Below are 21,383 nucleotides of genomic sequence, written 5' to 3'. Positions count from 1 at the left end.
CACTTTGCAGGCTTCAGAAGTAGCTTCCCTGTCCATTGGTGGATTATGTTAAAAGCATTTCTCTTGATCTCCCTTTGATATGTTATTCTGAGTACTTATAAAGCCCTGAATTTTTTTTACTGTCATTGTTAACAGCTATCTTACTGAATTTGTATGAATTTCTTATTTTGTTAATAATGTGTGGTAAACTGATTTAACTCCCTATTGAATTTTCTAACCCTTCAGAATCGTAAATTCTGAGCTAGTTTTCCCCTCACATTTTTTCAGAGGTGGCGACACTTCGAAGCATTTTGTCTTGCTTACAGCATTGCTGAAACTGCATTATTTACAACAGAAGGCATTTCTCACAAATATGAAGTACATCTGTATAAAAGGGAGTCCGAGAAACAACACTTGAATACAAAAGTTTTGTCAGTAATGCAGCTAGCAGATATTTTTGTTAATATACTTCACATATTCACAGCTTGGCTTGCATTATCTTCCATTTTCATGGTGACCTTACCTGATAAACTACAGAGTGAGATGATCGTACTACTTCTTCTCAGTTAGCAATACATCTAATGATTTCATTTGTTCAAAAGAAAAACCACTCAAGAAAACTTGCTGGGCAGTACTTAGCTTGTAAAAGTACACAGCACTGTCATAGCTTTCAGAATTAATAGTCCTTTCCTCTGAAAGCAATGTTAAAAAGGAAGGGCAGGTCATTCATACCCAAGATTGGGATCCACGTCTCGTGAGTACAAGGAGAGATTATATTTGTGTACACTCATTCTCACAATAGGTGGGTCCCGCAATTCTGGGAACTGAATGACCTGCCCAACCTATCCCCCTTTACTGCAGAAAGAAGGACCTATTATATCAGGAAAAGAGCACTCTCTCTCTCTCTCTCTCTCTCTCTCCCTCTCTCTCTCTCTCTCTCTCTCTCTCTCTCTCTCTCTCTCTCTCTGTGTGTGTGTGTGTGTGTGTGTGTGTGTGTGTGTGTGTGTGTGTGTGTGTGTGTGTGAGAGCGCGCGCGCGCATTGGCACAAAATACTGTATCTGTACACCATTCCTCGATAAGTACACAGAAGAAAATCCATTGCTTTCCCACCTGTTATGCCTTTTCCACTCTAGTGGAGTAGACATTAACGTTTGTGATCAAATTTGGTCATATTGTCTGTTTAAAGTCCTACTTCACTATACTTCATCCCCCCCCCCCCCCCCCCCTCCCCAAAAGCTGAGCTTTTATGGTCTTGGACATTACAAACTGCCTAGTATTGACAAATTCTTATTCTCACAACCAAACAATTTATCATATATGATAGAATTAACTTCAAGCTAGATGTCTGAGCTAATAGGGAATTGGTAGAGCCTGTCTTCCTCAAACCTCTTTAACTATGTTTGATGTGTCCACTTTCACTGCCTTGTTAAAGAGAGAAACTGACTTAGGTACGTGACCGTGTTCTACACAGCATCTTTGGGGAATTCGAACAGCTGAGGCAAAAACATTTAATAGCATTTAACTAAAGTTATCAAGCTACCTGCCAGCACTGCTTCAGTCTTTTTTTATATCAACTTTTCTATGTCTGTCTGTTGGTTCGTGTTTGTGTTAAGTTGTCCAAACTTACTTTCGTGTCATTCTTAACCTCAAAATATGATGACAGACAGTGCTGAAGGAATGATTTTGTTGATTGACTGATGTTATGTGGAGTTTTGATGTATTATGACAAAACTCTGCCTATAAATGAAACTCACTTGTAAGGATGGAATGACGATATTATGAAAAGGATAGACAATAATTCACCATATAGCGGAGATTCTGAGTCATGGATAGGCACAGCACAAGACTGTCAAACAAGTAAGCTTTCATTGTATCTGCGACTCAGCATCTTCACTGTATGGTGAGTAACTGTCTATCCTTCTCATAATGTTGTAAGTATTATAGCCACATTGCACTTGCAGCTTAACTTTCACTGCTTTTAGCTTTGTAGCATAAATCAAGAACACATCCAGTAATTAATGTAGCTTTGTAACAATTTTTGATTTTAATAATTCATGTTCATTTTAGTTACTAACATAGTCTTCATATATTGGTTGTAATTTATCTTCCAGAACTATTTGGATCCAGTCTTTCTCAGCCAGTAGACGAAAGTGTAGTTGAAGAGGATGAGGAAGAAGAGGAAGATGATGATGACGACGACGATGATATTGTGAATGAAGATGAAACGCAGGCTTCAGTGTTAAGAAACTGTTTTCTGGCTATGGTTGATACATTATCTAAGCAGGTGATTCAGAAGTCTCATCATTTATTTTTAGTTGTTCTTATTTAATTATTACATGTTATGTTTTGTTCAGTATTAACTTGAGTTTAGTTTGTGATGGTTCTTGTGCACTTGATGGTTCTTATGTATAACTTACTAATGATAATGTAAAGTAAACAATGAGTTGTCTAGTGGCTTTATGGTTTCCAATTAGGATTTGTTGTGTTATAAGTTTCAATTATGTTTGTGTAACACAACTTTAAAGACATTTATGCCTTAGATACGAAGTTTATGCAATAACCACAGCAACTATAGCAAAAAACTGCTCCTGTCCAAAATCATATTGGTGGCTGATGATAATGAATTAGTCTGCTTCTACATATGGAAGAGACACTTTTCAAAACTCTGTAGGCTGTGAGAAATAGGTTTTTCAGGAAATGGTTGTGGGATTGTGTGAGAAACAAATGCAGAAAATTAATGAAAATGTATAAGATTTGGATGGAAAGCTACCTGTCTAGAACTTCAACATCACAGTTGAAACGTAGTGGTATAGAAGGTTTTTAGTAATAGTACTACCAAATTTATTCTGTGGACCTTTTGCAGATCATTGAATTTCTTAGAGAGAGAAATTTATGGCTCAAATTTAATAACAAAACACACAGAATTTTTATATACTGCGAGTAATCAGCTTATGTGGGACCACAACACAACACAACACACTGATGCACCATTAGAAAAATTTCAATGTGTTTTCTTTAGGGTTCAGTGATAAAAATTTATTATTGTAGGTTGTTCTCCAAAAACTGAAAGATGAATGTTTCACTTCACAAATATACATGTCTCTATTATTGACAAGAGGCAATATTCCATATCGACACAAATATAATGTAGCCGTTTTTTGACGTGTCTGCATAAGGAAACAGTTTCTTGATATAGTGGTACAGCTATTCAATCAAGTGAACTGAAAATACACATGGGGATTTGAGTGGAAATACTTTTCCAAAGACATCTGTCAGGACAATATGTAAGCTGTCCCTATAGCCTGCAAACAATTTGACAAACAGAACTATTCACAAGAGGACAATGAAGCCAGGTATACCTAGTTTTTCAAAAATAATGTGCAAGTGATCACCTTTAGTGACGGAGATAAATATTGATTCCATTCCTACGCTTTTATGCAAAGAACAAGCACAGCAGAGAAATTTGAACAAATACAAGCAAATAATTATTTTCTATTTTCTTCTTAGAGTAATGTGAAATGTGAAACAGAAGTCCCAGCTTTTACATGGTAATGCAAATTTCAGTTACCGATGATAAAGATTTATTCATTTATTTATTGTATTGACATTTGCCTACGAACATATGATGGCATTAAAGACTGACTGCCAGATGCAGATGCAGACATAACAAATAAATCACTTTCTGCAAAGATAGCAATGAAGTGCAACTGGTGTTTTATATGAATGTTTTCAGTGCCTAAAATACCATGACCGTTAAAACAAGAGGAGGGAGGACATATAATCAGATTACCTGTTAATTAAAACATATTTTCATGCTGCAGCTGAATGTATTAATCACCTGGACACTTTTGCATCTATTAACAAGGCATCATCAGTGGGTGTCATTTAAGTGTCTAATTTCTGTACTGCTTTCACTCGTGTGTTAGCAGATTGAAAATCAATCTTTTTCTATTTTTTGCATGTTATTGACATGCTAAAGTTGGAATTTGTGTGTTTCAATAAATTCTTTGCCTATCCTGTGATTAGCAAGCTAGATTCATTGTATTTATCATCGTTTCAACTGTGAACAAAACTTCATATCATTTCTGTTATATATAGCTGCAGCAGAAAATAGCCACTACAAGGAACTTATTTATTAGACTGTGACTGTGAATTTTACTTCTTCTTCAATGTCATTGGATTGTGTACTGAGGGAACTGAAAGTAAATATTATTGTTTTGGCCACAGAAGCATTGATAAATGAAAGAACTAATGAATGAATAAATTAAATATTAAGTTCAAATTTCATTGGCAGAGAGATATGCTGTATATCCTTACCACACATACACATTTAGCTGTGCGTTCAAGTTTTGTATGCACATGTATAGGGTGAGTGAGTAGATAGATTTCATCTTTTATCATTTAATGTAGTGAATCCTGTCTGTCACTGCTTTATCAGGCTGCGCAGAATTTCATAAGATAGTTGTGTGGAATTGTAAGTGGCAGTTCTGTTAGTGACAGGAAAGAGTTACCCGAAATATGTGGAGAAAAGTGAGCAGATATGTGTTTTCATATATTGTGGTGTCAAAGCAGAGTACTCTTTGGCTTCTGCAATTTGTTAGCATATCACAGACAAGCACAATATAAACAAGGATGTATGCGGTTAAGCTTCTTAACATGTAATACTTCTGTTACAGGCACCTGAAGCAATATCACAGGTACAGCTACTTGTTCAGGAACTTCGGCGCATAACGCTGTTGTGGGATGAACTTTGGCTTGGCACACTAAGCCAACATCACACAGAAATTTCGCGTCGTTTGCAGCAGCTTGAGGTGGAAGTACACAAAGTTGACAACAATCCTGCATTGGACCGTGCAGAGCGTGATAGACTGATCGCTGAGAAACATCGCATTGTTCTTAAACCTGTTAGTATTTCTCAGATTAAATACATCACCCATTACATATTGGTTGTAGATTCTGACATTAGACTCACTGATATTGTAACAGATAAACTTATAGTTGTTATGTTGTTGCTGCTTCTCAGAATTGTTAGCTCTCCAAGGGTTATTTTTCTTCAAAATGTAGAACGTGTAAATTTCAATTTGCAGTAGTACTTGGTTAGAACTGTTTTTAAATCATTTTCATGATATTACTTCCATAATCCTGTTTTGGAACAAACATTTACTTATCTTTGCATTCACTTAGTTGATTTTGTCATTATATGATGGCTTGTATGTAATACGTCAGCACCGTAGTAGTATTCCAGGGTGGTCATTCTTCTGGGAAACCTGGAATTCTCATAGAATTAAGATTTTCCCAGAAAAGTAAAGGAAATCTTGGGGAATTTCTGGAATATCATAAAATCATAGGGAATTCTGTGTTTTGAACTTAGTATTGGAATTTAATTTTATTAAGTTTTATAAATCACAAATTTTTAAAATATTAAATATTTTAAAGTGTGTTAATTATATGAATATTATTCCATATAAATTGCCAATGTTTAAAAACTACGGTCAAACTACTGCTTCTGGCTAGTATATCTGGGCTGAGAAAAAAGAAAAATTGTGACTGCTATGATGCCATTTCCCATTTCACTCACTGTTAATTTGTCAGGAGTTTCTAATGACACCACCTACCTCCTCATACCTGGAATTCTCAAGAAATTTCTTTCTCTTGTTTGAGTAGCCACCTGTATTCTCCTGTGCCAAGTGGCAGCAGCATCCACAGAAAGTCAGTCTAAAGGCAAAACCGTGTGGCTATGTTTGTGAGGAACATTTGGCACATCTTCCCTACTCCTCTCAACTTACTCGTAATATATAAAAAAATATGGTCATTTATTCTCTTTGTGTGTCACACTACAAGAGTGTCATGACATGACAACTCTCGTGGAGCAAATAGAAACTTCATTACTCCCAATTAGAAAATTTAAATGCATATTACGTAATGTGAAGCTTTATTCACCCCTGCCCAGAGATTAGAAATCTAGAAAAGTTCATTTGAAAAAAGAGAATATACTCTTCGTGAAAACATGGCAAGGAGGGCATTTTAATGCCGTCATGAATGTCTCACTGTATTCAACTGACTCATTAGGCACTATACAATGAAAAACTACCAGTGTCCTCCAGTCTGAAGATTGTTTTCTGATTTGACACTGTCTGTCAGAGACACCCATGTAAAATAGGAATGACTTGAGTCTACAAACGTGTAGTGACAGATTGCTTGGGGATATGGGTGGTTCACTGTTTCGTACATGCAGTTTGTCACACTTGACAAAGCTATGTATTTCCCTGTGAAACAGGGAGCACAGTGAGCAAGTTTGGCATTCAAAAAAGAACCATAATTGGCTGGTAGCTGGCAGCTACCATTTTTTGAGTCAGTGAAGTGTCAATCACCAAGTTATTTTAATCAGAGTGTAATAGCAAATCAGTACTAACACAGCACTGAAGATATGGCTGGGCAGATTGTTACTGTTACTCATAACACTGAGATATTTGCCTTGCAGGTCCTCTGGTAATGTGATGTATGTTGCTCTGCTGTTAGAAGTGGGTGGGTGTCACTGGAAAGGGTCAAATGCAGGTAGTTGTCACAGAACCTAACAGCACTCTATGTTATGAGGCCTGCAGATAATAAAAAAAAAGCAAAAAGGTCATGGGTGTTCTCAAGTTGCCTCAGTCATTACCAAGGCCACTATAGTGTGGCAGTCAACAATGAAGGATCTCTGGTTAAAGTAGATGACAAGACCATCACTTCTGTGCTAAATAATGAAGACCAGTTAACCTCTCCACTAAATATAATCTAGGCAATGCTAAAACACTTCTGGGAACTTAAATCTGCCATATTTGTGACTAAAGCTACAGGTCCAGGATCTAAAATTGTTTATTACTGCGTGATTTCCCATTTGAATAATGAGCATAAAGAGATATTCCTCACCTTTCCAATCAGATTTGATACCAGGACCTTTGTATTTAAGACAAAGGAGGTCATTGTGATTACCTTGTTAAAACCATACAAGGATCGTCCATCCACAAAAGGCTATCACAATGCTGCCCTCTCCAGGTGACACAGAAAGACATGAATAAATGGTCAAGTGACTCTCTTGTGTGCTTGTATACATGCGGAGACTCATCAGTTACATAATGGCTTCACAAAGTATTGCTCATTGTTTCATTTGATCTGACTGTAAGAAACTCTTCCACTGATTTCTTTCTGTAAGAAATAAATGAAGCAATGATTCTAAATGAATGGCAAAAAATTATACACATTGTACAGTACTTATTCTAATAATATGGGAGCATTACCCTTATGTGCCACTGTGCAAAAAATTGTGAGGTTCTGGGAAGAAGGCTCCAGAGAACAGTGGGAAAGCATCTGACTGAACAACAGCATGGCTTCAGGCCACAAAAGTCCACAGTAGATCTCGTATAGAAAGGAACACCAATATGAGTGAGGCAGAGTTCTGCTAATGGCATTCCGGGATGTAGAGAAAGTGTACGACTCTTTATCCAGAATTAAAGTGTGGGAGGAATTGAGGAGGAGAGGAGTAGAGAAGCAGATTGTACTGAGCATAAAATAATTATATGTGAGATTTGTAAATTGTGAGAGTGTGGCAAGAGAGAACATCATGACTGATGCAGAGTAATATTCTGAAACAAGGAAGTGTACTGTCTTGGATTTTTTGTAGTGGTGGTGGATGATATAAAGACATAAATGACAAAATAGATGAGCTGATAATTTGATGGTGTGAGGGAACAGCAGGGAGAAAGTAGGCATCTCTATGTAGGCATAACAAAGAGATATGTAAATGGCTTTATTAGAAATGTCAGAGGAATGATACGGAAACAAGTTTCCCAGAAAGATAAGGAGCTGGTATACAAAACGTATTTTTTACCAACTTTGGCAACGAAGGTAAGGGAAATAACTAAGGTGTGAGAAAGTGAAATGAAGTCTCTGATTGGTTGACTAGGTGTAACAATAATGGGAAAGCTGAGAAATGGAAGTGTTAGGGACATAACAGACAAGGGTTTGTGAACAGAATGGATGAGAAGATGATGCTTACGAAGGTGCACAAACTGAAGGTAAAGGCGAGGAACCAAGGGAAAGGACAATGACAAGTCAATAAAAGAAGTAGAAGAAAGAAGAAATTCTATGGAAGAAGAATGAGCGCAGTGTTATCTTCTTTCTTTCTTTCTTTCTTTCTTTCTCCTTCCTTTTTTCAGGAGGTCAAGGGACATTGACAGAAATGTAGACTAGACAAGACCCATCATTTTGTGGATCTGCACAGTGGGTAACTGGTTTGGTGATCTTTTCTGGACATGGTAGTTGACAGCTTCTTTGAACATCTGTTGGCTGATGCAAGAAATATCAGCATGGATGATGATCTGCTAGAAGAGCATATCTTCCTTATATTTTAGAAGCAACAGTAGTTTGGACTACTGCTGTTCTCAATGTATCCTGCACAGTTCAGTGTTCCATCAACACACATCAGATGTATAGTCATTGAAAGCTTCAGTTTCTTACATTGTGATGCTAATAATTGATATTGTTTGTCATCAATTGATCAGCTCCAACAGTTGCCACTCTCGTGGCCAATATAGAACTCACAAATGAGCTTTACTGGCAGTAAGGTAAAATCTGCTTTTGTTGCTAAACCCAACTTTGTTTCATTTTTCATTTTTGCACTAGTGTTCTAGCAAAGGGATTCCTATTACTGTGGGATAAAGGAAAAATGCTTAAAACAGCTAAGCAGGTGTATATCTTTCAACAATTACAGCACATCATCAGGGACAGATTGATGATGAATTCCACGTTTTTATGGGAAAGTCATTCACGATATTTATCACGTTATGGTGGCCATTTTGTAACAGTAACAATAATGTATATAGATTATATTGTAACTGTATACTTTGATCAGCCAGAACATTATGACCACCTAATAGCCAGTACGTCCTCTTTTGGCACAGATGGCAGTGCGCTGTGGCGTGGAAGCAATGAGATCTTGGTAGTTTCCTGGAGGAAGCTGGTGCCGCATCTGTACAAACAGCTTGCTGAATTCCTGTAAATTCTGGGAGGGAGGGGTAGAGATAAGCTCTGATGACACTTTCAATCGCATCCCAGATTTGTTCAATCGGGCTCAGATCTGGCGAGTTAGGGGGCCAGCACATCAGTTGGAACTTACCACCATTTTTCTTGAACCACTGCACCACATTCCTGACCTTGTAACATGGTGCATTGTCTTGTCGAAAAATGCCACTGCTGTCGGGGAAACATGATCATTATGAAGGGGTTTGTAGACTGCAATCAGTGTAGGATACTCATTGGCCATCTTGGTACCTTGGATTAGCTCCACTGGACGCATGGATGCCCGCATGAATGTTCACCAGAGCATGGTGAATCTGCCGCCAGCTTGTCTCTGTCCTGCATTACAGGTGTTAAGGAGATGTTCCCCTGGAAGAAGACCAATTTGCACCCTTCCATTGACATGAAGAAGAAGGTATTGGGATTCATCAGACCATGCAATACTTGGCCACTGCATTAATGTCCAGTGCTGATGGTCACGTGCCCATTACAATCATAATTGCTGATGTCATGGTGTTAACTTTGGAACACGCGTGGGTCATTGGCTGCTGAGGCTTATTGGTAGGAGTGTTCGGTGCACTTTGTGTTCAGACACATTTGTACTCTGCCCAACATTAAACTCGGATGTTAGTTCTGCCACAATTCGCTGCCTGTCCTGTTTTACCAGTTTGGCAAGCCTACGACATCTGAAAGAGGTGGCTACCCAACCCCATGACATCTGGACATGATTTCACCTTGGTTTCGTCACGTGTTGAAGACTCTCACCACAGCACTCCTCAAACACCTGGCAAGTTGTGCAGTTTCTGAAATGCTCGTGCCGAGCCTCTGGACCATCACAATCTGCCCCCTCGATCACTCAGATAGATCACACGCCCTTCCTATTCTATACACAGACAGCACACTAACTGATATTACATTCACTGTGCTTGTGTCTGACTACCTGTCACTCCTCACAAGGGGGCCACTGCTATTGCATGGACGGGTTTATATTTTGATAGTAGATCAGTGGTCATAATGTTCTGGCTGATCAGTGTACTGATGTAATATTTTACCAAGTGTGAAATTATGACATTTTCTTGCCTTACAGCTAGTTTTTGTGCTGGAGCAGCTTCACTCCATCACTTCTGTACCACCAGAGACACCACATGAAAGGTGGTTTCAGGAGAAGTTTGGTGAGTATCTCGTTGTTACAACGAAACCAGTTGGCAGAGCATGAAATATACAGTATTCTAAAATAAACTAGGAAAAAAAATAATAACCAAAACATTGAAGGCCTACGAAGTTTCTCAGAATGGGGTCCTTGCAGAAAAATTTCTCGGTTCATTGCCATGTCAAATTCGGACAAAATGCCAAGCTTTAGATGACATCCTCCATCTTCATCAGAGGCTAAAGCTGACTGTCATGAACTGGCAAGATTGCCTCTTTTATACTCCCAGAATGGCATCCAGTTGGCTGGTTTACAAGCATTGCTAAGTGCATAGGCAGTCTCTTTATTATTGAACTTGTTCTCACAAAGTCTAACTTTAGCTGATCTTCTGGTCACAGAACATTAGCGTCACCTTAAATACAGGCATTTGGATAAATCGGTAGTGGCAAATCACAACTTGTTAAATAAGCATAAGATTTCGTTTGAACAAACAAGAATAGTTGCTCACACTTAAAACTATTGAGACACTGTGATAAGAGAAAGAGTTGAAATTAGAACGCGCCACTTCAATCTGTGCCTTCATGGTATAATCCGGGCAATCTGATTTCATTTTGTGGGTATAGTAGAATCAGTTTTAGTCCCTGACAAAGATGATGGAGGATATTGTTGATAGCTTGGAATATTATCCAAATTTGATTCAGCAAATGAATTAAGAAATTTTTATGCAAAACAGTGAATGGATATTAATTTTTGGGCTTTACCACAATGTTAAAGTTACGTTGTTTCTGTCTTATGTTCATCATGCTCTTTTTCCAATTTCAGTGGGAAATGACTCTGCCTTACTTCTGACAATAGAGAATATTGAAATTTCATCAAAGTTCTTGACTAGTTGCAGAATTATTAACTTACCATCAATGCTTGCTTTGTGACATTCAATGTGTATACCACGATTTGAGTTGCTGATAACTGATTGGCTGGATACTTTGCTAAGGTTGTGACGGATGAAAGCTTGCTTATATAAATGTTTGTTTTCTTTCCTTCAATGCCATAATTGTGATAAGGAACTGGACCATCCAGATTCAGATTGTGTGTGGTTTCTCTAAATTGTGTAAGGCAGATGTTGGGATGGTTATTTTGGAAAAGATGTTGCCAGCTTCCTACCTTGACCTGAACTTGTACACCTTCTCCAAAGACCTCATCATCAACAAAGTGTTAAATCTTAATTGCCCGTCCTTCTTTATAATTATGGCATGTGCTCACAGCAAACAGTGTCATTACTTGTATGATTTTGATGTGCATTACATCACTAACTTTCCAGCTTCAGCTTGAAATGTGGCAGTTTTCTTTTAATGTACAGCTAGTTGCATCTGTTATGACAAATGAACCTCAGTGCATATTTACTGCTATTAGATACTGTCTAACTGCGATATTAGGCTTTGATGGTTTTTCGTAGTGTCGTACTTGACGATGTGTAACATTTAACGCTTCTAAGTGTGCACAATTTGTCAAACATGCAGTGTGATTTCAGAGAAGCACCATCTGCACAAAGTTAAATTTATCATTTCCGTATTATATCAAATGAAAGTTCAGTTCAGGAAACTAATAAATTAAGAGACTGAATTGTGGGCCAGTGCTTATATTTAATAGCAGAAATTAGTAGTATTGCTGGTACACATGCAAAAGAAAAAGTGATAGCACTTTCTAGCTTTTGGACCTAATAGTTCCGTCCTTTGGAGGGGGAGAGGGAGGTTATTTGTATCTGTCACAATAATAACATTTTGCCTCTTGCATTTATATTTTCAATGTCCTTGTCAGGAGGAACACTCCTCCACATCCGCATCCAATGATGCCTTTAGGCAGGGGACATGACAGTTGGCCAGTACCGTTGACACTTCAGAGGCTTGTTCAGATGGTGGTTCAGGGCGAAGGGGAGAGTATTCAAGGAAGAGGTACCTCAGAGTTCATAAATGCATTTAATATTTCATCTTGGATTTATGCCCCTATTTGTAACTTGCTGGTTGTTAGAGTATTTATTCACCATTGAAATTATATTTTGAAAGAGAACTTAAAAATTTGTTTCATACACGTTATATGCTACAGTGCTGATTTATGAAACTGTGCAATCTTTTTGATACTGGGAGGATAACTTATGTTCAGTTCTGTGGCTAATGTTTTTTAAATACTTAATACAATGTAGAGAAGTAAAATTTTTAAGCTCTGAAACCATGAGAACGTTAACTGATATGGCATTGTATAACATGAGACTGATCACTTCATACATATAATTCTCTTGTCTTCTTGCAGGTAAACACATTTCAGCAGCCCTTACCAGCCTAAAAGAACCATCTAATCCGAGAAGACCAAATGAGTCATGGGCACCCATGAAACAACTTCAAGCTAAACTTCAGCAACGTGTTCAGAAACGTGCAGCATACAGTCTGCGAATGTCAGACATCAGCCCTTCACTGGCATCATTGAAAAACACTCTGATTGCTATGCCAGGAGTTACACCACGAGCTGGCACAATAATAAACATTGCTTCTGTTGATAATAATATTGCTATACTTCCCACAAAAACAAAGCCAAAGAAGTTGGTTTTCCATGGAAGTAATGGACAAATGTAACTATTGTTTTAAATTTGTAATTCATGCTCCTTTGTTACTAATTAATGTGGAACTGAACTGACAATAAGTGTGTGTGTGTGTGTGTGTGTGTGTGTGTGTGTGTGTGTGTGTGAAGATTTGAGCTGTTGTACAAAATGCAAAATTTGCCGCAGGTACACATATCTGTTCAAAGGCCTTGAGGACCTACACTTAGATGAAAGAATCATGCAATTCCTTAGTATTGCGAACACTATGATGCGCCAAGGCCGTCAGTCAGATATGTATTATGCACGCCATTATTCAGTCATTCCATTGGGACCACGTAGTGGGCTAATAAGTTGGGTTGATGGAGCAACCCCTCTCTTTGGATTATACAAACGCTGGCAGCAGAGAGAAGCAGCAGCAGCTTCACTGAAGACCCAATCTTCTTCTACTGCCACATCAAACAGTATGTATACAGAATATATTGAATAACTTTTTTATTTTTACTTGCATTGATGTCTAAGCTGTATGAATCCAGTTTTGTATGTACCATCTTTACTTCTTCCAACAGTTAAGTTTTAAAACCACTAAAAATGTGTGAAGTTTGTTTTATGGCAGTACTTAGGACTGAATACCTCTTTCTCCCAGTTAGGCTTAGCTTCTGTCCAGGGTATCGTGTGTCAGCGTTATCTAATTATCAGTTTAATTTTATTATTTATTGGAGTCAGAAGCAGATACAACAGGCGTAATTACCATTAAGAACAACAGGGAGAAAAGATTAGTAAGCAACACTACTGTTGCCCAAAATCTTGCAACATCAATTGCACATGGAGTTGCGAGCAGAAGATTATTTCTGTGCAAGGTTCAGGGCATAATTGACATATCAATAGGTGTTCCATGTTGTGTAGTTCTCTTCAGTCACAGTTGGTATCCACAAGGAAATGCCATTCCTGATCTTCCATCTCCAGATCGAATGTGGTTGAGTGACCTCCAAATAATCTAATACTATTTGTCCCCAGGTGGGAGGGTTTCTGAAGGGGATGGCCAGTTACAGATATTATCAACTGGAGAAATCCAAAACTGTTTCCTTGCTGCAGCTGCTGCTGTTTGCAACTCTGAAGTGGTCTTGGTGAAACTACTTCTAGGCCTGTAAAGTAATATCCGTATAGTCTGTTTTCACAGTGTGTGTCAATAGATATATGGTCTTCCATTACACATTCATCATTACATTGTTGAAATGTAATGCCTAAGTTAATTTTTCCAGAACAGAAATGCCCCATGCATCTGCAAATGTATATAATACAATCCCCTGCCGCATTTTTCTGTATGTGTCTGAAGAATAATCTCAGAAACCATTCTAGGAATTTTGGTGTGGATTTCACCAGTAGCTAGACTGATTCACAAGGAAGCTTTGTGTATGTAACTTACTACCGCTACCTTAGACAAGTCGTGCAACCCTAGGTACTTAGTGCTACCTGTGTGAAGCTGGGACAGGTCATTAGTAACTTGTAGTTTGAGCTAGTGTTGTTTCAAGAAGTAAAATTTGTAAATGTAATGACAGACAATGATTTCGATTTGCACTTTGACTGCGATGGAAATTGCTTGTGTTAATGTTTGAATATATTTATAGAACGTAATGAACAAACAGTTTTAGGCTACTTAAATTGTAATTTGTAAGTGTATGTATTTTCCTTTTACAGCTGCTCCAGGACAAATTATGCGTCCATCAGAACTGTTTTACAAAAAGCTTACGCCACTGCTAAAGGAAAAGGGAATTGCTCTGGAGAACAGGAAAGAATGGCCACCAGCAGTCCTCCAGCAAGTACTGACTGAGCTTATTGAAGAAACTCCAAAGGACCTTCTCTTCAAGTATGTTGTTTTATTCCTTAACATACTGCCTACATCATGTTCTGTGGATTAAATCAAAGTGTACATAAATACAGAGAAAGAGCAATTGGAAACTACTTGTGTAGGCTGCAATATGCATAGCTATTATCAAAGACAATCTTTTAATATAATACTGGGAAGTCCTGTGTGGAATAATGTAAAGATTGAAGGTAACCATACACTGTATAGTCATATCGAGAGGTCAACATGCACAAAACAGTACTGAAAACATTGCTGAGCCTTGGGCTATGTAGCCATGCTTGTATATGCATTTGTGTCTTAGTCAGTCAACTCTGAAGACAGATGTTGTCCAAATTCTGAACTAAGTTTTTAATTGCTTTTGTTCCTAGTGATCAATCAACTATATGGTAGAGTGGTTATCCTTACTTCCTGCATTACGTATAAAAATAATTTTTGTTATACTTAGAAAGTCTATAAATGGAGAGCTATTTAGAATGATCACTTTTGCTTATCGTATTGTGAACACAAATTTTCAGTCCCCAAATCTAGATAATTACAGATGATTAAATATAACTTTAATTGAATTGAATTTCTAGAAACTTAATTTAGGTTGGTAAAAAACAAAAATATTCTGCTGTGATTAGAAATAATGGTATTAGGTACACCTGTAAACCTTTTGTAATTATTGTTATTATTTTATTATTTCATTGTGCCATATTTACCCAATTGTAAGATGAGGTTTTTTGATAAATTTGTCATTTGTAAAATACGGGGTCATTGTATAGGATAGTTACTACTTACAATATAGTGGAGATGCTGAGTCACGGATAGGCACACTGAAAAGACTGTCAGAAAATGAGCTTTCGGCCAACGAGGCCTTTGTCGGAGATAAAACACACGCATGCAGTGTGCGCGTGCAAACGCAAGTCACACACATATGACTGCAGTCTCTAGCTGCTGAGGCCACACTATGAGCAGCTGCACCTGATGGGGAAATGCAACTGGTTGGAGGGGGTACGGAGGAGGCTGGGTTGGGGAAGCAGAGGGATAGCAAGGTAAGGGTTGGGGACGGTAAAGTGCTGCTTGTGGAAGGATACAGGGACGAGATGGAGAGAGGGGAGGGCAGCTAGGTGTGGCCAGGAAGTTAGACGCGGGGTGGTGGGTGGAGGGGTTGGGGCACTTAGCGGTAAAGGAGAGGGGTAAAAAGGCAGTGGGTGCGTTGTTGGAATAGAGGACTGTGTGGTGCTGGAATGAGGAAAGGGATAGAGGGTAAGGATATAGACTAATGGAGGTTGAAGCCAGGAGGGTTATGGGAATGTAGGATCTATTACAAGGAGAGTTCCCACCTGTGTAATACAGAAAAGCTGGTGGTGGTGGGAAGGATCCAGATGGGACAGGCTGTGAAGCAGTCATTGAAATGAAGAATGTTGCGTGGGGCAGTGTACTCAGCAATGGGATGGTCTAGCTGTTTCTTGGCCAGTTTGTCAGTGGCCATTTGTGTGGACAGACAGCTTGTTAAGTCGTGCCCACGTAGAATGCAGCACAGTGGTTGCAGCTTGGCTTGTAGATCACATGACAGGTTTCACATGTGGCCCTGCCTTTGATGGGATAGGTGATACTTGTGACCAGACTGGAGTAGGTGGTGGTGGAAGGATGTATGGGACAGGTCTGGCATCTAGATCATATTACAGGGATATGAGCCATGAGTCCAGGGGTAGGGAGCAGGAGTTGTGTGGGAATGGACAAGGATGTTGTGTGGGTTTGGTGGGCAGCATAATACTTCTGTGGGAGGGATGGGAAGGTTAGTGCGTAGGACATTCCTCCTTTCATTGCATGATGAGAGATAGTCGAAACCCTGATGGACTAAGTGATTCAGTTGCTCCAGTCCTGGGTGGTACTGAGTCACGAAGGGAATGCTCATCTGTGGCTGGATGGTGGGACTTTGGGAGGTGGTGGGTAACTGGAGGGATAAGGCTCATTGTTTAATATAGGATTCGTCTAACATTTACGAATGAAGCATTGGATATTGAGGTTTCCTACAAGTTTATTTTGAACAGCCGTTAAGGTAAGGCTAGGCAAACCGTGTTTGGGTTTGAATAGACTCGAGATTTCCTGACATGCTGAAGTGCTTGTTACAATATTGATCTTGCTCAGACAATCTCAGTACATCTGACTCACAGCACTAACGCAAGGGATACTTGAGAAACTGTGAATTAGCGATACAAGAGTCTAATGCTATGCCTAAAAATTGACAATTTTGTGAAATACTGGAGGAAATAACATTAAATCCTATCAACTTACAGACTTTTGTTGTATATGAACTGGTTCACTGCAAAAGTTCTCATACATGTATGGTTAATATGTACACATTTAGGCTGCTTTTGAAGTTAAGATAACATTCAAAGGTGAAAATCTTGTGGTTCAAAACCCATTACTTTATTCTGAAATCAAGTCTATATTTTATTTATGAGAAACTCTAATAGTTTACCAAGGGGGTACTTGTGAATAAGAAATGCTGTTGCTGTTCATGTATTGGAATACTGGGGAAAAACGTTATCAGCTTTTAATCATAGTTAGAGCAAGATGATGACGTTTAGATGAAGAGATAAAGAAAATTAGTCTGGAATTAAATGTCTAAAATTGTTATGAAGATGTGATCGCAAGAATAAATTACAGCGGAAAGACTTGTTGGGAAGATAGTACCAACAGATGTCACTAGTCTGCAAGACAAGCGATAGTTTGAGAATTTGACTGAATTGTGATTGGTGTCTTTTATTCATGCATTAGTTGCTGTTGTAACATAGGATTCTTCACCCTCTGGAAGAGATTACCATCCATGTTTCACTGTTGTTCAAGCACAGAACCATGGACCATTGCAGAGAACACAATGACACCAGCTTAGCTGTGAACTATGGTGAGTGCTTGGAGGGGAGTAGTGTGCAGGCAGAAATAAGTGTTGCCAATCAAGGGAGCATATACTGCCTACTTTGGCATTTTATGAACATCTTCCATGTTTAAACTGCAGTCTGCGCGTGCGTGCGCACACACGTACTGTGTATAGAGGGTGGAGAAAAATTGCCATGAAATTTTAACCCTGGATAGCTGATGCCAGTAGGAACCAAAATTACTAATGTTGTGTAGGTTGACAAAGCACCATTTGTAATCTACAAAAACTTGGCACCACGTGCTCCGATTGGATGTAGAATGACCCTGTTGCTGTTCGTCGGTTGACAGGCAGTGCTGTGGTTATTGGTTGGTTCCTACTGGCATCAGTTATCCAGGACGAAAATTTTATGACACAATTTTTCTCCACCCTGTATATTACTTAAGTAAACTCTCAACTTTACCACTTTCAGAATACTCGTTGATTCTGAATTTACTGAAACAGGGAAGTAATAATCAGATTCAGGTAATACTGTTAAGTGGCAGTTGTATTATGTACTAGAAAGTAATAACAACTTAATACTGCCTGTTACAATATCAAGTTACACATCAAAATGATGTGCAACATCTTGTGTTTGTGTTGAAAATATTCTGGGAAAAATATCTTACCTCTAAATTTACGAAATGGCTAATGAAATACATGGTGGTTGCACTTTTACTCTTTAGAACAAAAGTTCATTCGTACTCTTTGGACATAAGCAGACATTAAAATATGTGGCCTGTCATTATTAACAATATTGGACCATACTGTACCACAGGTCAACTGTCTTACTGCAGTGCAGTGTATTATCTTAACAAATTAGGGACATTACAGTACTTTCACTGTAGTTGGTTTAATGATCAAGCCTTACGTAGGTAACATCACAGAAAATTCGTGTCTGATAGAACCAGATGTGGATCGTGATTTAAATATTGCGTAACTTAGGATTTAAATATTGCGTAACTTAGATTGTTCAGCTGAAACCATTAATTAGTAACTGGATTCTTTAGATAGGACAGAGAAGACAATATGAAGGAATGAATGATAGAAGAAAGTGAACACAAGGGTGATGAGCTTCAAATTTCTGGAAGTGAACTGCTTGATGTATCAAGGACAGGAAACAATGAAAAATCAGCTGGACTAGGTGGAATCACTCTGGAGCTTCATAAATATGGTAGTCATAAAGTTTTTAAACTAACAATGCAGTTATTAAACAAAATATTACATCAAGATGTAATACCTTAGGAAATGAAGCTAAGCTTTATTACCACCGTATGTATGATACATTGCAAATTTTGTTCAAACTGTGAGGATTTTGTTATAAACTTATTAATCAGAATTTTAGGGAAGTAATAAAAAATCAGAGTGGAAACTAATTGTAGGACGCAAAGATAACAATGTGATTTGACAGCTGGTTGATTATGCATAGACAATATTTTCACTATATGACAGATTTTGGAAAAATATAGAGAAAAATCGAAAGGCAGTGGACTAGCTTTCATAGATTTAGAAAAGACATATGATACTATTTCAAAGAAACTGCTTTGGAAGGTATTACAGACAAACATAGAGGACATTACAGGCAGACATAGAGGATTCCTTAGCTAAAATAAAACAAGAAATGTATAAAGACAATATATGCCTGATTTTATAGTTTCGCAGAAATTTGCAACAGGCAAAGGCCTGTTAAAAGTCTGCCTCTGATGTTACTGTCAAGACGTGGTTTTGTAAATGTAAAAGAATGGATTTATAGATTACAGATGGAACAGGTATGTACCATTTACTATTTGATGACAACAAAGTCGTCATAGCACAACATGGAAGATGCAAATGGAATAAAAAACTGTGATTTGCAGATTAATTATAAAAATGGAATATGTTGCTAATGATACGGATGAACTGTACATAGAGGGAGGGACAGTTTTTTGCTATCTGGGGTCCATTTTAGAAAACAAGGGAAAATTAAATTTACCAATTATTGAAAGAATTGGTAATAATAGCAGGCTCATTGGGAGGCTCAGTTCAGTCTTTTGGAGAAAGGGATGTGATGAATATAACAAAACGACACACTTTCAAGATGATATTTGAGAGTATAGTCTTCTATGGTGCAGAGACCTGCATGTACGAGGGGGAGTCGGAAAATAAGTTTCCCCTGTCGACTGTGGTCAGAGTTGTGTGTGGAAAAAAAAAAAAAAAGAGAGAGAGAGAGAGAGGAGAATGAGACACTCAAGATCAGACATATCTTAATTTTCTACATAATTTCCGAGTACATTGAGACATTTGTCATATCTCTTTGTAAGCTTCAAAAAACTTTCCAGGAAAAAAATCAGAGCGTTGCATACGGAAGAAGTGTTGAACGGCTTGTTTGACATCTGCATTGCTGCCAAAGCACCTTCCGCCGAGTCTTCTTCAAAGCAGGAAACAGATGGAAGTCACTTGGTGTGAGATCCGGACTGTAAGGCGGATGGTGTAAGCGGTCCCAACCAAGAGCTGCAACATGGTTTTGCGTTGCAATTGCCGTGTGTGTTCTTGCATTGTTATCCAATGGCAGAACGCGAATGCCAGATCTGAGAAGGCCAGGCCGCTTTTTCTGAATCACCTCTTTCAATTTTGACAGAGTGGCACAGTACCGTGCAGCACTGATGGTTGCATCCTCCAGAAAGCTCAGCAGCAAAACTCATTTGTCATCCCAGAAAACGATGAGTAGCACTTTACTTGCAGATGGAGTGCTTTTGAACTTCTTTCACACAGGCGATGACGGACGTTTCCACACCATGGATGCTGCCTTCGATTCGGGCGTGTAATGGTGGACCCACATTTCATCCCCTGTCACAATCCGAAACAGAAGGTCATTGCCAGACTCACGGTAATGCATGAGCTGTTCCAGGCTGAATTCCATGCATTGTTCCATGTGTGTCAGGGTCAGTTGGTGGGGCACCCATCTTGCTGACACCTTCCTGTATCGAAGAATGTCGTGAATGATCTTGTGAGATCCCTCATGTCCGATTCCAAGTTCTGCCGCTACTCCATCGGTGGTGATACGTCGGTTCGCTTTAATCATGTCATCCACCTTCCTGACATTTGCATCTGTAGTGGCTGTGCACGTCCATCCAGGTCTCAGTATGTCCTGCAGTTGCTGATGTCCTGCAGTTGCTGATGTCCTGCACTTGCTGATGATGTCCTGCACTTGTTGATGATGTCCTGCACTTGCTGATGATGTCCTGCACTTGCTGATGATGTCCTGCACTTGCTGATGATGTCCTGCACTTGCTGATGATGTCCTGCACTTGCTGATGATGTCCTGCACTTGCTGATGATGTCCTGCACTTGCTGATGATGTCCTGCACTTGCTGATGATGTCCTGCACTTGCTGATGATGTCCTGCACTTGCTGATGATGTCCTGCACTTGCTGATGATGTCCTGCACTTGCTGATGATGTCCTGCACTTGCTGATGATGTCCTGCACTTGCTGATGATGTCCTGCACTTGCTGATGATGTCCTGCACTTGCTGATGATGTCCTGCACTTGCTGATGATGTCCTGCACTTGCTGATGATGTCCTGCACTTGCTGATGATGTCCTGCACTTGCTGATGATGTCCTGCACTTGCTGATGATGTCCTGCACTTGCTGATGATGTCCTGCACTTGCTGATGATGTCCTGCACTTGCTGATGATGTCCTGCACTTGCTGATGATGTCCTGCACTTGCTGATGATGTCCTGCACTTGCTGATGATGTCCTGCACTTGCTGATGATGTCCTGCACTTGCTGATGATGTCCTGCACTTGCTGATGATGTCCTGCACTTGCTGATGATGTCCTGCACTTGCTGATGATGTCCTGCA

General features: G+C 39.0%; 1 protein-coding gene across 1 annotated transcript in view; it reads left to right on the top strand.

Moving 5' to 3' along the window:
• LOC124787604 (serine/threonine-protein kinase SMG1) overlaps window positions 1-21,383 on the top strand; it is a 393,945-nt gene that overhangs the window by 242,660 nt on the left and 129,902 nt on the right. The window contains exons 29-34 of the mRNA XM_047254356.1: window positions 2,092-2,264; window positions 4,657-4,884; window positions 10,122-10,206; window positions 12,486-12,801; window positions 12,958-13,232; window positions 14,467-14,635. Of these exons, the coding sequence (XP_047110312.1) occupies window positions 2,092-2,264; window positions 4,657-4,884; window positions 10,122-10,206; window positions 12,486-12,801; window positions 12,958-13,232; window positions 14,467-14,635 (1,246 nt within the window). The remainder of the gene's footprint in view (window positions 1-2,091; window positions 2,265-4,656; window positions 4,885-10,121; window positions 10,207-12,485; window positions 12,802-12,957; window positions 13,233-14,466; window positions 14,636-21,383) is intronic.

Source organism: Schistocerca piceifrons, chromosome 3 (assembly GCF_021461385.2).
Source record: "Schistocerca piceifrons isolate TAMUIC-IGC-003096 chromosome 3, iqSchPice1.1, whole genome shotgun sequence".
Lineage (NCBI taxonomy): Eukaryota > Metazoa > Arthropoda > Insecta > Orthoptera > Acrididae > Schistocerca > Schistocerca piceifrons.
This window is presented reverse-complemented; position numbering and strand designations above follow the sequence as displayed.